The sequence below is a fragment of the Salvelinus namaycush genome, chromosome 9 (assembly GCF_016432855.1).
Source record: "Salvelinus namaycush isolate Seneca chromosome 9, SaNama_1.0, whole genome shotgun sequence".
NCBI classification, from domain to species: domain Eukaryota; kingdom Metazoa; phylum Chordata; class Actinopteri; order Salmoniformes; family Salmonidae; genus Salvelinus; species Salvelinus namaycush.
Window position 1 is genome coordinate 20,947,282 of NC_052315.1, and position 15,464 is coordinate 20,962,745.

General features: G+C 45.9%; 1 protein-coding gene across 1 annotated transcript in view; it reads left to right on the plus strand.

The window, feature by feature from the left end:
* The first annotated feature begins 5,284 nt into the window (after positions 1-5,284).
* The window catches only part of LOC120053812 (A-kinase anchor protein 13-like), a 64,662-nt gene continuing 54,482 nt past the window's right edge, over positions 5,285-15,464 (plus strand). Inside the window, exons 1-4 of the mRNA XM_039001072.1 lie at positions 5,285-5,512; positions 8,366-8,561; positions 8,964-11,127; positions 13,313-13,392. Of these exons, the coding sequence (XP_038857000.1) occupies positions 9,300-11,127; positions 13,313-13,392 (1,908 nt within the window). The 5' untranslated portion in view covers positions 5,285-5,512; positions 8,366-8,561; positions 8,964-9,299. The remainder of the gene's footprint in view (positions 5,513-8,365; positions 8,562-8,963; positions 11,128-13,312; positions 13,393-15,464) is intronic.

The following is a 15,464-nucleotide window of genomic DNA, read 5'->3' on the forward strand; positions in this document are numbered from 1 at the left end:
CCAGTGCCTCTGTCAGGAATAGATAAGAGGAACACAAAAACTCACAGAGCTAGAAGACTGAGAGCCCCTCCTATCAGCCTCTCAAAGGACTGCTTTGTCTTGTCCACTCAGTGATAGATATATCCCTATTAAATGTATTGGGATCGGTTTATAGTATCAGAATGGCTTTGATCCTTTTTTCTCAGGGATTCAGCATGTAAGAGCACAGGGATTTGGCAGGGACCTCTGCCTAGTAACAATGTACAGAACAAGCCAACAATGTATGGCGAGCTAGAAACACCTGTCAGATTAGCCGGTTTATATGCTTCAGGTGGTTCTGGGTCTGACGTGCACCCAGATGAAAGCATGCTGTCCTTTATTTGGTGGGACATGTGAGCCTGCTTATATCCCCTGTGCTTTGCATCTCCTCCGGTTCCACTGTTACCTGAGGTCTTCCCTGATAATATTTGATTCCAAAACGCTTTGATGTTTGAAAAAAGAAAAGGGGGAAAGATGAATGGTCCTTTAAGAATAGATGATGCTGCAGTCAGGTTAGGAACATTTCATTCCTCTCCCCAACCTGCCGGTAGAGTGGGCCAGATGTTTAATGCCTTCTCCAGCCCTGTCATTTCCTGAAGCTGGTCCCGGGCACCTTGGTGAGGCACAGTGAGCCTTGAAACTGGAGCTAGCAGCAGGCCGCCTGGCCCAGAGGCTCTCTCTGTTAGCTGGCTCTGCTGGCACCGCCTGGCCTAGAGGCTCTCTCTGTTAGCTGTCTCTGCTGGCACCGCCTGGCCCAGAGGCTCTCTCTGTTAGCTGTCTCTGCTGGCACCGCCTGGCCCAGAGGCTCTCTCTGTTAGCTGGCTCTGCTGGCACCGCCCGGTCTAGAGGCTCTCTCTGTTAGCTGGCTCTGCTGGCACCGCCCGGTCTAGAGGCTCTCTCTGTTAGCTGGCTCTGCTGGCACTGCCCGGTCTAGAGGCTCTCTCTGTTAGCTGGCTCTGCTGGCACCGCCTGGCCCAGAGGCTCTCTCTGTTAGCTGTCTCTGCTGGCACCGCCTGGCCCAGAGGCTCTCTCTGTTAGCTGGCTCTGCTGGCACCGCCCGGTCTAGAGGCTCTCTCTGTTAGCTGGCTCTGCTGGCACTGCCCGGTCTAGAGGCTCTCTCTGTTAGCTGTCTCTGCTGGCACCGCCTGGCCCAGAGGCTCTCTCTGTTAGCTGGATCTGCTGGCACCGCCCGGTCTAGAGGCTCTCTCTGTTAGCTGTCTCTGGTGGCACTGCCCGGTCTAGAGGCTCTCTCTGTTAGCTGTCTCTGCTGGCACCGCCTGGCCCAGAGGCTCTCTCTGTTAGCTGGATCTGCTGGCACCGCCCGGTCTAGAGGCTCTCTCTGTTAGCTGTCTCTGGTGGCACCACCCGGCCTAGAGGCTGTCTTTGTTAGGTGGCTCTACTGGCACCTCCCGGCCCCAGCGCCCCGGCCACAGCCAAAAACTAGTACGAGTAAAATAAAGCAGAGGGGCATTAATATCATGAAAAACGCAGAAAAACTCCTAAAGGCATATTTCATCCCTTGTCACATCGGCTGCCAGCGCTCTAAATGCCAACAGAGGATCTGCTAGCATTCCAGCGCATCGCCCGGCGTCTATTAGACTGAGGGTTTGTGGGAGAAAAGTAGCCATGAGAATCCAGCACTGGTGGAAAATCTGATTTGTTAGTGTCTCTCCCTACTCCTGTAAGGCGTTTTTGGAGTGAGAGTTCTACCATAGAATGGGGCTGACAGAGAGGAAATGACGGCCCATGCTCATATTGTCTCTGTATTTCTACAAATCTGATCCACTGAACTGAGTCTGTAGAGATCTGGAGCGGGGTTGATTTTATTTTCCCATCAATGAGTCTAGGCGTTCTCATCTGCCACTGTAGGCCATTGAGTTGATAATGTTTATTATGCATGCATTATGGTAAGTTGGGGTATTACAGATTTCCTAACATTTGTTTTGTTCTTTTGTCCTGTGTGTCTGTCAATGTGACGAAATACAGTGCCTGTTTTTCTTGTTTTACTTCCCTTTTTCTCTGCCATCTTCTGACAGGAAAATGAGACCAAAACATAAAAACAACCTCTACTCTGCAGTGGTGATTACAATCTCTGCTTCAAGACTCCTGGGGCCTCATTTATCAATATTGTGTAGAAACTATTCTAAAATACTACTTACGAACAGAATTTAGAATGTTTGTACGCATAGAAAAAGTGTCAAACAATCCTACGAGCGTCATACGCACAGGAGATGATAACTGTTGATAAATACCAATTCTTCTCAGTGCTCATGCACAACCTTGGCTATTTGGTTCAAATCAAACTTTATTTGTCACATGCGCCGAATACAACAGGTGTAGACCTTACCGTGAAATGCTTACTTACAAGCCCTTAACCACCAGTGCAGTTCAATAAAGAGTTAAGAAAATATTTACCAAATAAACTAAAATAAATAAAAAATTAACACAATAAAATAACAATAACGAGGCTATGTACAGGGGGTACCGGTACCGAGTCAGTGTGCGGAGGTACAGGTCAGTCGAGGTAATTTGTACATGTAGGTAGGGGTGAAGTGACTATGCATAGATAATAAACAGCGAGTAGCAGCAGTGTAAAAACAAATGGGGGGTATCAATGTAAATAGTCCGGGTGGCCATTTGATTAATTGTTAAGAAGTCTTATGGCTTGGGTGTAGAGCTTTGACCCAGTGATGTACTGGGCCATACGCACTATCCTCTGTAGCGCCTTACGGTCAGATGCCGAGCAGTTGTCATACCAGGCGATGATGCAACCCGTCAGGATGCTCTCGATGGTGCAGCTGTAGAACTTCTTGAGCATCTGGGGTCCCATGCCAAATCATTTCAGTCTCCTGAGGGGGAAAAGGTGTCGTCGTGCCCTCTTCACAACTGTCTTGGTGTGTTTGGACCATGATAGTTTGTTGGTGATGTGGACACCAAGGAACTTGAAACTCTCGACATGCTCCACTACAGCCCCTTTAATGGGGGCCTGTTCGGCCCGCCTTTTCCTGTAGTCCATGATCAGCTCCTTTGTCTTGCTCACGTTGAGGGAGAGGTTGTTGTCCTGGCACCACACTGCCAGGTCTCTGATCTACCACTGTTGTGTCGTCAGCAAACTTACTGATAGTTTTGGAGTCTTGTTTGGCCACGCAGTCGTGGGTGAACAGTGACTAGCATTTATGGTAAAAATGATCCTTTAAAGCCAGTGGGGAATATACAACGCCGTACCATGAAATAGCCTACAACGGCACAACCAAAACAAGCTTAGAACAAAACACTGAGTACAACCAAAACAAGCTTAGAACAAAACACTGAGTACAACCAAAACAAGCTTAGAACAAAACACTGAGTACAACCAAAAGGTTTCATTTGGCTGCCTCAGTTATATTTTGATCATTAAAAATTCAAATGTAAGTATAAAGCGAGGACCAATTGGGCCATTTCAAGTTGCCTTAGCAATGGAAAATAGAGTTCAAATGAGTAGGCAACACTCACTAATAAGCCATCCATCCTCAACAGCTCCCTCCTGTAGGCCACCACATTTAGCAGTGTTTTTTGCACATCACATAACCTATCACCTGCACATTAGGGGTGGAAACCTTTTCTGTTCATGTAGTTGAACTCATTTTGGGATGGTGCTATTATGGTGATGTGGGTGCTGTCTATTGCTCAGTTCATATTTGGGAACCCATTGATGGCAAACCTCTTGACTTCAACCTGTTGTGCGATGGTGTATGGAAATGTTATTTTACAGTTTGTTTTGCTGATGATTGCATCCAAAACATTGGCTCATAGAGGGATGTGAGATGCCGATCTGCAATCTCCCGCAGAAACGTGTCCGTTGCCAAAAACGAGAGGGTAGATAGCACTTTGATGTGCATCGGAATGGAATGTTTGCCTTTCTAAAGTAGGTCTTACATCCTCACAAAGATCCTATGAGATTGGTTTTGGGAAACGATATCTGATGAACCAATCTGTACTTTTTGCAAAAAAGTCCCACCTGTCTCTAAAAATGCACTCTTTGCGAAATGCAGCGTGTGCCAAATCTTTCAACAAGATCAGCCATTGCTCACTGGGTTAGGGTTAGGGTCTCACTGTTTTATAGTATTTCAACAGTGGTTTCAATTTCACACGTGCCTCTAATTTAGCAAAATGACTGTACTTTATATTGATTATTATTGTAACAAATGCACTGATATGGTCAAATTATATATAGCCTGTCAAAATATGTTGCATGAATTCACAATGGAAATACAATTCAATCGGCCCACTATCATAATTAGGCCCACTATCATCATAATTAGGCCCACTATCATCATTATTAGGCTCACTATCATAATTTAAAAAGGTCAACATATATATTTTCTTCATTCTGTGTTGTGTGTACGCATGGTCACGTGTGTGTACGCATGGTCATGGTTGTGTGTAAATTCACACACACTCAACCAAATGTTTATACTGATAAATCTCACACTTTGCGTGTACATGATCCTACGCATGGATTACGCGCAGATTTGTGCCTATATATGATTAATAAATGAGGCTCCTGTTGTTAGACCTGGTGTAGACTGTGTTAAATCCTCACCCCTGCTAGGACCTAATCCTTATCTCCTCAATACCAGGTTATGGTTCTAGTATGACTCCGTTTTGTGGCAGTCTCTTTCCCAGCCCCTGAATCCTCCCACTGTGTGTCCTCATACTGTTGGGATGGTAATGGAGATCGCCAGGCCCCATCGACAAGGCCAGATTATCTCCTACTACATCATTGTGATCGGTAGGGAGAAGGTCTCCATAAGACTTAATCACTTACTCACACTGAATTGGACTATAGCTGTGTGTTTTTTAGTTAGACACACAGTTAGTCAGGCCTTCCTGGTGACTCAGTGTGTATTGAAGCAGAGAATCAGCAGTCTGACCAGTAGGAGTGAGAGGGTAGGAGGGGGTGGGGTAATTAGACATATGACTCAGGAAGGGCAGTGTGTCACACAGGTTAGGGGGCGGGACTCTGACAGGGCTATCAGTTAAGGCTGATAGCAAAGGTGGGAGGGGTTAGGGAGTGTGGAGAGAGGGACAACCGTGTCCGCCTGCAAACGCACTGAGGGATTTACATATGAACATATTACTGCAAAACAGATTATTGGTCACACAGTAGTAGAGAAAACAGGTTGGATATTAAGCAGAAGCTGGAGTGTTGTTGGATGCTTACTGGCAGGACATCGTTGCATGTGTGTCGTGTTCTAGTTAGAAGGCTGTAACTGTTGACCGTTTCTGAGCGCAGTGTAACTCTCCCTCCCTGTGTGTCCCGTTCAGCTGAGCCCGCTCCACACGAGACCCTCTTGCACTTTGCGGCTCGGCGCGGTCTGCGGAGGGTGGCCCTGTTCCTGCTCGAGCAGCCAGGAGGCAGAGAGGCTCTCAGACTGCCCAACAAGCAGGGCTCTACACCAGTCAGTGTGGCAGAGAAGAGGGGCCACGACCAGCTACAGCAGCTCTTCACTGAGTAAGTACTTAACTGGATCACATACTGTATACTACACACAGGATCTAAACATGAATAACCTTTTAATATCCTTTATTACACTAGTAATAACCTTCAGATACATTATTATTATGTTTCTATGGGAGTAGGCTGGCTAGCCAATTGTTTCTACTAACCCTGGGACGGACTGTATGATGAAAATCAGAACTTGCTGAACTAACAGTGTCATCATAATATATTCTGCTGTTTTCAGAGTGTTATCTGTGAATGAAAGGCACAGCCCTCTCCACAGCATTTTTTGGCTCTCAACATCGTCACATCTTTACCTTGCACCTCTTCCTCTTTTTTGAACACATACTCTTGCACTCCTATATTCTTCAAGACATTAGCTAGCAAACTAGGATTTGGAATCCAAATCAACGAGAGGTCTTTATGTAACCATGGGAATGGGAGCAGCTCTATGGTTAGGAGGGGCTTGTTGTGGATGTTGAAATGTGTTTGGAGTGTTGGCGGTACACACAGATAAGCAGACAGACCAAGGACAAACTCCGGACTGCTGCTGTAAACAGCTGAAGTCAGCACAGAAATCACCACAGAATCCAACTTTATTTATATGCACTTTGTTAAAGTACATAAAATCAGACTAGAGTCTTTTGTTGTGGGATAAAATCACAAAATGTACCTAGAATTAGGAGGACATGTACGTGCTAGGTGACAGCTCATAGACTGCACAGCGTTCTCGCCGGCTGTGATAGCTGTATGGGACTGTTTTCATGTGCTCTGTGACACATTCGAGCTGTACAAAAACACCAGGCACCACATGTACAAGTGGCGGGAAATAGATGTTCTAGGGTCCTTGTATACAAACTGTCAGAGCTTTATCAGATTTTATCTAGCAGGGGTAGTTCTGTCCTATTGGTAGACGATGAACACACCTCCACTGGCACCTCACCAAACCAGTTTGTTTACCTGTTCCATCAGTGTCCGTGACACGGTGGTGATCTGTTCTCCAGCTGAGCACATATGAGCAACCTCATTACAGAGATCACCTGAGATCATCAGCTTTCTCTATAACATGGAGATTGAGGTGTCACCCAGTCCTTGACAGAGATATGCTATCCTGTGCTGACCAGGAACAGTAAAGAGTTGGCCCAGGGACACTCTCAGGCCACATCAATGGTGTCTCTCGGTCTGTCTGTGTCACACAGGCTGTCCCCTGGGTCACCGGATCCTGGGTGTCTGTCGGCCGTGCCCTGGTTTGGTGGAGGCGGTGAAACCTTATAACCATAGGAAAGAAAAGGGCCTGGTGGGAGCTCCTCGGAGAGTTAGTGTGTGTGTGTTACAGAAGAGAACCAAGCTGTAGCTATTCTCCATACCAGACCAGCATTTTCTTCTTACCTACACTACCTGTCCTCCTTCACCTGGACACCAAGCCTATCTGTCTGATATTGTTAGGGGAGGCTGTTATGTTTTTGAAGTAGTCCTGAGTTAAGCTGGGAGTAGAGAGATTGAGTCACCTGGCTGCTGGTGTTAAATGCTCTGAGACAGGATTAGTTCAGGTCAGGGAGAAGCAGAGGGCCTGCTGTTATTTGGCACAAGAAAACAGTTAGGTGTCATGACTGAATCCCAACTCACTGGAGACAGCATACATGTGCTAATTCCACCTGCTGACTGTGGGAATAATTTGGTTAAATTGTATACTAGTAATCTAGTAATAAAGTAGTAAAAGCTCTAACATGCATAGTGCAGTTCTGTGTGTTGTTAAGATATCTCCCCTGGATGTGGAGAGAGTTGAGGCTGCCTCCTGGGTGCATTCAGGCCCCACAAAGTACCTCTGTTCTTCCCCCGCCCTGCGTCTTGCCTTTCAGTCCTCACTGAGTGATGTCAGGGGGTTGCCATGGACACCCATTCAGCCCTTTATTGCCCTGCATTGGCACTGAGCGCCATGAGGCAGGTGAGAACAGCCCCAGATCGCATCACTACTGCAGACCTGGCTTCAAATACTATTTGAAATCTTTTAGTGTTTGCTTTAACCTGCCTGGAGTACCATATGGCCGGGGTTTGCCGTTTTTGGGACTGTTCCATTGGTCCAATAAGCCAGGCAAGCTCAATCAAGCACAGATTAAGTATTTTAAATGATTTCAAATACTATTTGAACCTAGGTCTGCACTCCTGTCCCAGGGGCTTCATGGGGCTGGGGCTAGAGGGGGACTTACATACTCCCTAATTCCTTTTGTTTCTAAAGCCCTATTTCCATCAGATTGTTTTGTTGTGTCTCTCACCGGAGTGTACCAGCAGTGACATCATCACCCCTGAGTCAGTTGGGGTCAGTTACACTCATTGTAAGAGAGTAGAAAATATGACTCTACCCAGGCAGAGACAGACCCAGAGCCAGCTCAACAGGACAATACACTGCTATAGACGTTTCGTCCCTGCCTGGGTTTACCCATTACAAGACACATTTAGTCTAGAACCATGAAGGAAACTTAATTTTAGCTCAGCCATGTTTGGTCTCTTTTCTTCATTTTTGTTACTCAGTAGAAGTGTTTTCACGTGAGGTAGATTAGAAAGGGAGAGGTAGTGTTTTCTTTTTCAATTCCACTGATACCGTAGAACAATGAATTAAATACCAGAAAGCTGACCGAGTAGAAGTAGCAATACAATGAAGCTGAACCAGTTTGGAGGTTGGCGGTCGATTGATGAAAGGTTTGTTAGTACACCATGTCTCCAGTGCCTTCCTACCCCCGGAATGAACCTGTCATTCACACTAGGTGATATATTATGGGCGTAGGTAGTGGTGCTGAATGCTGAATCAGTGCTATGTGATTTGGCTACCTTCGTTCTGACACGGTGTGCTCTGTTTGTTTTGGGCAGGGTTGAGACCTTGTCAGAGACCCGGATAAAGACGGAGGAGAGGCAGTGTTACCCAGGAGGCCGAGTGCTGCAGCACCACCCTAAACTGAACACATACACCCTGACGGTGGACACGTTGCTAGGGAAACCTCTGCCCAGCCTAAAGGAAGAGGTGGAGGAGCTACAGAAACTCATACAGCGCCACAGAGACAACAAGGTGAGATATATAACTCTGCTTTAAACTCTGTCTGCTTTTAAACCATGTCTGCTTTCATCTCTGTCTGCTTTTAACTCTCACATGTTGTTGCTTTAAATCATGACTTAATTGAGTTATTCCTTGCAGCTCCTAATGGAGCAAAGGGCTCATACAGTGTAGTATGTACTCTCAGATCCTACAACCAAATATTGTGTGCACTAGCTAGCTAATTAACATCTGCCAAAAGACAAAACATGGCCTATTGTGAGTTACCTGTATGCTATCCTTTTGTTTGCTCTGAACGTTTTTTGTACGTCTTATCTTTACAGGAAGTTAATATGTGTGTGTGTGTATAATAAACAGTGTGTGATTTTATTATTTGTGTCATTTGTTATTCACACTGTGTTTCTGTTTGTACTGTAGGAAGATCATGTGCTCCAGCAGCAGTCCCCAGATGAGCTGAACACTACAGCAGGATCCAGTGGCATCAGCAACACATCAGCACACTCAGCCATAGAGTCCCAGCCCCCCCACAGCCATGCCCAGCAGCAGAGAGAGGGCGAGACTCCAGCTTTCAGCGCACCATCCTGTGGAGACCAGCAGGAGGAAGCTGATAGAGAGAGGACAGGCGTAATCACTGCCACGCAGGGCAGCAAGGCAGGGCGCTGTAAAAGGAACCAGGAAGAGAAAGAGAAGAGGAGAGCAGAGACTGAGACAGGCGATAAGGCTGTTGCTGCTCCGACAAAGGCTTCACGAGCCATGGGCCACACGCAGTCTCAGGAACACACGGAACACACGGAAGCTAAGCATCAGCCCCTGAGGACTACAGGCAGCAGCAGTAGTGGCTGTGGGGACACAAGTGTTCAGAGGACTATGGAAAGGCAGGGCGAGCCTGAGAACATCCAGGAGATGGAATCTGGGGCTCCTGTGGAGAATGGACAGCACGATGGACATAGCGGTGAGGTTGAGGTGGAGTATGCTGAGGCCACTTCTGAATGTACTCTTCAGATTTTGACGGGAGCTGTGAGCCGCCATGAGGCACAAGCTGTAGAGGCACAGGACTCCGAACAAAGACAGGAAACCACTACAGCAGTGACAAGTTATTCTGTGGAACCCGAGTGGGCCGATAACAGCAACCAGACCCGGGAGTCTGAGAGGGGCGGTACAGACGAAAGAAAGACAGAGGCAGGAAACCCCAGCCAACAGACCAACGGTAGCACTGAGACAACCAGCAGCAGAAGTGGAGAGACTGACACAAACAGCATGAAGCAGAGCCCCATTATGGTGGAGGGAGAGATCAAGAGCAGCCATTCACACGGACCAGGTTACGTTACAGCAAAAGAACCCAGTGAGCAGCAGGTTCTGGATCAGCAAGTTGAGGATACAGTGGAGGTAGTGGCAACCCCACCACAGCCAAGGCAGGACCAGGACGGCACCCACAGCCAGGGCCACGAGACTGGGCAGGAATGTGAGGAACAGCCGTCCACTGACTTAGCCAGCAGAACAGCTGAGGACAGAGAGAGTGGAGAGACCATGGGGCGACAACACTATGATGTCATGGTCCACACATCCTCTTTTGAGGAGGGGGAACTCGTCCAGTCGGTCGGCTGCTCCACAGACAAACTGTCTAAGGAGGGGACAGTCACAGGACAGGAGGCCCCTGGGAAGAAGGTGTCTCTACAGTGGGCATCGTTAGAAGAGGCAGACTCTCTGGCGTGTAGAGAGGAAATAGCAGCCACAGCAGTAGCAGTGGTGGCCGTAGCAGTAGCAGCTGCTGTAGCAAGCCTAGAACAATGCAACTCCAACTCCATGCTGGAGGGAGGCCAGGTACAGGAAGCTGCCGCAGAGATCCAGAGTAAGCATCAGACCGGACCCAAAGACACTGCACGAAGGTCAGGGGTCACGGTGTCTGAGGCCACTGAGAACCTTAGCACCTCAGACAGGGGTCCGACTGTCTCAGCAAGTCCGTTAGAGGAGGATGTGATGGTCAAGAACCCCTCAAAGGGAGCGGATGAGCCTCATGTCAGACAGGGAGAGGAGAACAGTGATCTGTCCAATACCACACGTGGGAGTGAGAATGGAGTGGAGGCCAGACTACCAGGCCTGAGTCTGACACAGGAAGAAAGTGTAGAAGCCAGCAGGCAGTGTGCAGACTCCCACTCGCACACGTTGTTACATGATGAAAGGGCTGTGGACAGACAGAGTGCCGAGGTCATATCCTCCTCCTCCTCTATCTCCCCAGAGAGATCCTCAGAGCTGACACATCAGGAGGCCATCCCAGAGAGCCCGACCCCACCAGCCCCACCTGAACATACACATACACCCAGTGACTCGACCCTGACCACCCTTACACACCCAGACAGTGGTACATCCCTGAATCCAGAGCTGACTTCCCCCTTGGAGCTAGACAATGGAACAGGCCTGGATGACGAGCAGTACAGCTCCTCTGTGGAAGTAGTCATTGGCATGTCCTTGGGCCTTCAGTCTTCAGATACACTGGAAAGCCTGGATGGAGTGTGTGTGAGAAAGCTGGATACTAAAGACGAGCATTCTGAAGCTTTAAGACAGCTTGACAAGCCAGTGAAAGGTAAGGCCACATAATAATACACATATAGCTAGTTTGTAGCTAGTTATGGCCCTTTTATATCATGATTTTGCAGTTTTTGTCTTTGTTTTGCTTGCATAGATATTAATTTATTGCTCAAAAAGAATGCTTTTAGTATACAGTTCAAATTTTTCAAAGAGGAAGATGACTATCGGCACTAGCTGAAATTCAAACAGATTTGGGACATGAGGCTAACCTGAAGCTCATATTTCATTTACATGCACCCTCTACTGCAGGGGTCTCCAACCTTTTCTAGCATCATTTTTTTAATAGCTTTCAAATAGGCACATTCTTCTCTTCTCCCCCTGGTCCTTGGTGTAGAAGAGATGTGTTTTCTGTCAATATAACTGGTAAAATAATGGTTAATAAACAACTATAAGAGGCCCCATAAAACTATATTTTGTATTTTCTGGAATTCAGTTTTTACTCAGTAGGCCTAACAGCAGAAACATTCCTAGACCGACACGTTCCTCTCTTGTTTAATGCACAATTTAAGGTCAATTACACAAAAAAATCACATTTGTTTAGTTATTTTCCAAGACCTCAAAATTGGTCTTTCAATTGACATTGACTAAGGACATAAATTTTCCTGGTTTTAGATTTTTTTACTCTCAATATTACACTTATTCATAGAGAAATAATGAAAATGTATGTTCTGAGTCAATGTCAAAGAAGACCAATTACTTGAGAAGGTTTTTGGGGAAAGTCTTTCTACCCTCAAGACGGTTATCATTAGCATCATTAACTGGCTACGTGCAGGGTGATAGACAAATGCGCACACCAAACAGACAGATGAGCAATATTGCTGGAAATGAATTGGCAGAATTGGCAGTGTTACGTTTGGCTTTTTAAGCCAATAGTGGTAACCAGGAGTGGGATAATGTCAATGTGGCTTCGATTGGAAAGTAGCCGGGAGCTTTATGTTTTTGACAGTTTGCGATGGAACGCATGAAAAAAATGCAAGTACTTTCAGAATTGCTTGGCAAGCTATTCATAGTTCGTGTTCTTATCTTGTATTATTTCTTATTGTTGTTGCATTATGGAGAAGGAACCTGCAAGTAAGCATTTCATTGGACGATGTATACCATGCGTATCCCGTACGACTAATTAAAAACTTGAAACTTGAGGATGGCTGCGAGCTACTGTTAGCTGGTGATCTACCTGTTGGAGACCCCTGCTCTACTGTATACAGTATCTGAGCCTGGCCCAGCTTCTAAGTTCAGGCCCAGTGTGCATCCCTCAAATGCTGTTGAAGTGCACCGCCTGCTCTGAGGCATAGCACACTGTCGTGTGACTCTGAGCATGTGACCATTAGTTCAGCTATGTGTCAACTGCTGCTAAAGAGAGGCTGTCATTTGTCATGACATTCTGGCGATGTTGAACTACAGAATATTTACGTCAAACAAGTCCCCAAACAGAAACTAGAACAAAATGTAACTTAGCTAAGTCCATAATATTGTCAGCTTCAGTATGTGAATTAGAGAAGCTTGATTTTCAGGAGAAAAATAACTTGAGACTCTGGCCTCTGGTCCCTTAGTCAGTCTGAAAAGGTCAAAGGCTTCATATCAGTCATCTAGAGCGCTATGTGAATGGAGCTGGCTGTGTATTTATGTATGTCAGTCTGTGTATCCAAGCAACAATACAATGATCTCACCGGACCTTACAGTAGGTTCTGAAAATAGAGGTAGCCTGAATGGTGGTCTTCCACTCGGAGCCCCGGGCCAAATCTTGGCAGTCTGTAAGCACATGGCTACGCCCTGGCCCTTTCCCGTCTGATGGGAATATGAAGCAGAATAGATCCTCTACATCTACACTGATGTGGTATAAATAGCAGGGCAGTGTTGACTGATGCTCAGCAACATCATTGTTCCCTAATAGAAATGACTGTGTTTCCCCCCACCTACCTCCTCTCTTCCTGCATGATAGCTGTTTTGTTGTTGCTATCCAAATGGTTGTCAAGGCATAGACCATTTTATACATTAGATACTACTGGTATGATTCATTATTATGAGTTCATATTTTGAGTTCTAATGAAGTTTCATTTACCGAGAGGATTCTGTGTTAGTTTTTCCATAAGGTCATGGCTTGATATTCCTCTTCCTGTGTCATCATACGTATTCCTCTATTCCTTCCTGTGTCATATGTCTCTTACTGTATCTCTCCCCAGACAAAGAAATAGTCTGTCCATCCCAGGGAGAAGAGAAGGAGAAGAAGGAATCCCTCTCAGACACAGCAGACTCTACACTGGTATGTTCATGTGTTTATGAATTTACAGTCCTAGGTTGTTTAATAACTTGGAACATAAGTAAAAACGTACTGTGACTCCAGTTCCCACAAATCAGGGGAAAGTCACATGTAGTTTGATTAATGTAACATTTTTCATGACTGGGAGACTATTTGTTTCTGGGAAGCAGTCTCACCTGACCTCACTAAATAAACCCTTTTTCATGTTTGCCTTCACTTTTGGGGATGTCCGTACAAACATGACGCACTTTTCAGCCTGATAAGTTGAACTCTGTCTTCTAAAAGTCGGGTGGGAAGATATGGGAAGGCTGTGGCCATGCAGTTCACTGTGTGTGTGCACCCATGCCCTGGCCTGAGTGTGCCCTGCCCTGCCCTGTTTAACCAGGAGAAAAGAAAGATGACCTCACTGTATCTTCTCTCCCCTGAGAGGAGTGATATGAGGGGTGAGAAACAAGCCGTAGAGAGGGAGGCAGAAATAACATAGTCTGACAGCAGCAGCAGAAGTGTGAAGGAAGGGAGGGAGAGGAAGTGTCTTATTACCAGCATGATACATCCACACCAGCAGGGCCAGGGCACTGCCCTCCATCACAGCTCTAGAGACATATCTCTTCCTATGGGAAGCCATATTGTTTCATACCATTGTCATTATCGGTTTTTGACCACCTGGTTCTAAAAGGTCACCTTCTATTGTATAGTAGGTATTAGAAACTTGGTGGTTCGAGCCCTGAATGCTGATTGATTGACAGCCATGGTATATCAGATCATTTATTTTTACTGTTCTAATTTCGTTGGTAACCAGTTTATAATAGCAATAAGGCACCTCTGAGGTTGTGGTATATGGCCAATATACTGTACCACGGCTAAGGGGCAGTATCCAGGCACTCCGCGTTGCGTCGTGTTTAAGAACAGCCCTTAGCCGTGGTATATTGGCCGTATACCACAACCCCTCAGGCCTTACTGCTTAATGATGTTATTGTGAGGGACTGACCTTGCAGATGTAGGCAACCTTCCTTTGTGATTGTCTTGTGGTGTTTTGTGTCAGCATAGGCCACAGAGCCTATGTGACTGGGATGATCTCATACTGTATACTTCATTCATGTCATATGCTTCAGCCACAAACACATGGTGTGTGGCACCACTGTTGCAATCACACAAACAATCACACCACAATCTCACAGTGTGCTCGTCATCGACGTTGTTTAGCTTAAACTCTGTCTGCATCTATGATAATTGTCTTTCCTCATGAGGTATTTTAGTATTGTTCAGTTCTAATTTGTTCTGTATTCCCCCCCCCCCCCCCCCCTCCCCACACTCTGTGAATGTGGCGGAGCTGTGCTGCTCTCATGCTAATCTGGGGAGGGACATGTAGACATATACAGTGCCTTCAGAAAGTAGTTATTTCACATTTTGTTGTGTTACAGCCTGAATTAAAAATGTATCACCCATCTACAGTACACACAATAGCCCATAAGGGCAAAGTGAAGACATGTTTAATTTTTGTTGTGCAAATGTATTGAAAATTAAATACAGAAATATACCTTTGGCAGTGATTACAGCTGTGAGTCTTTCTGGGTAAGTCTCTAAGTGCTTTCCACACCTGGATTGTGCAACATTTGCCCATTATTATTTTCAAAATTCTTCAAGCTCTGTCGATTTGGTTGTTGATCATTGCTAGACAACCATTTTCAAGTCTTGCTATACATTTTCAAGCAGATTTACAGTACCAGTCAAACGTTTGGACACACCTACTCATTCAAGGGGTTTTCTTTATTTTTACTATTTCTACATTGTAGAATAATAGTGAAGACATCGAAACGATGAAATAACACATATTGAATCATGTAGTAACCAAAAAAGTGTTAAACAAATCAAAATATATTTTAGATTTTAGATTCTTCAAAGTAGCCACCCTTCGCCTTGATGACAGCTTTGCACACTCTTGGCATTCTCTCAACCAGTTTTGTATTGAGGAAAGAAGTAAATTGCTTTGCCACATTTTTTGCAGTGTTACTTTAGTGACTTGTTGCAAACAGGATGCATTTGGAATAGGTGTATTCTGTACAGGCTTCCTCCTT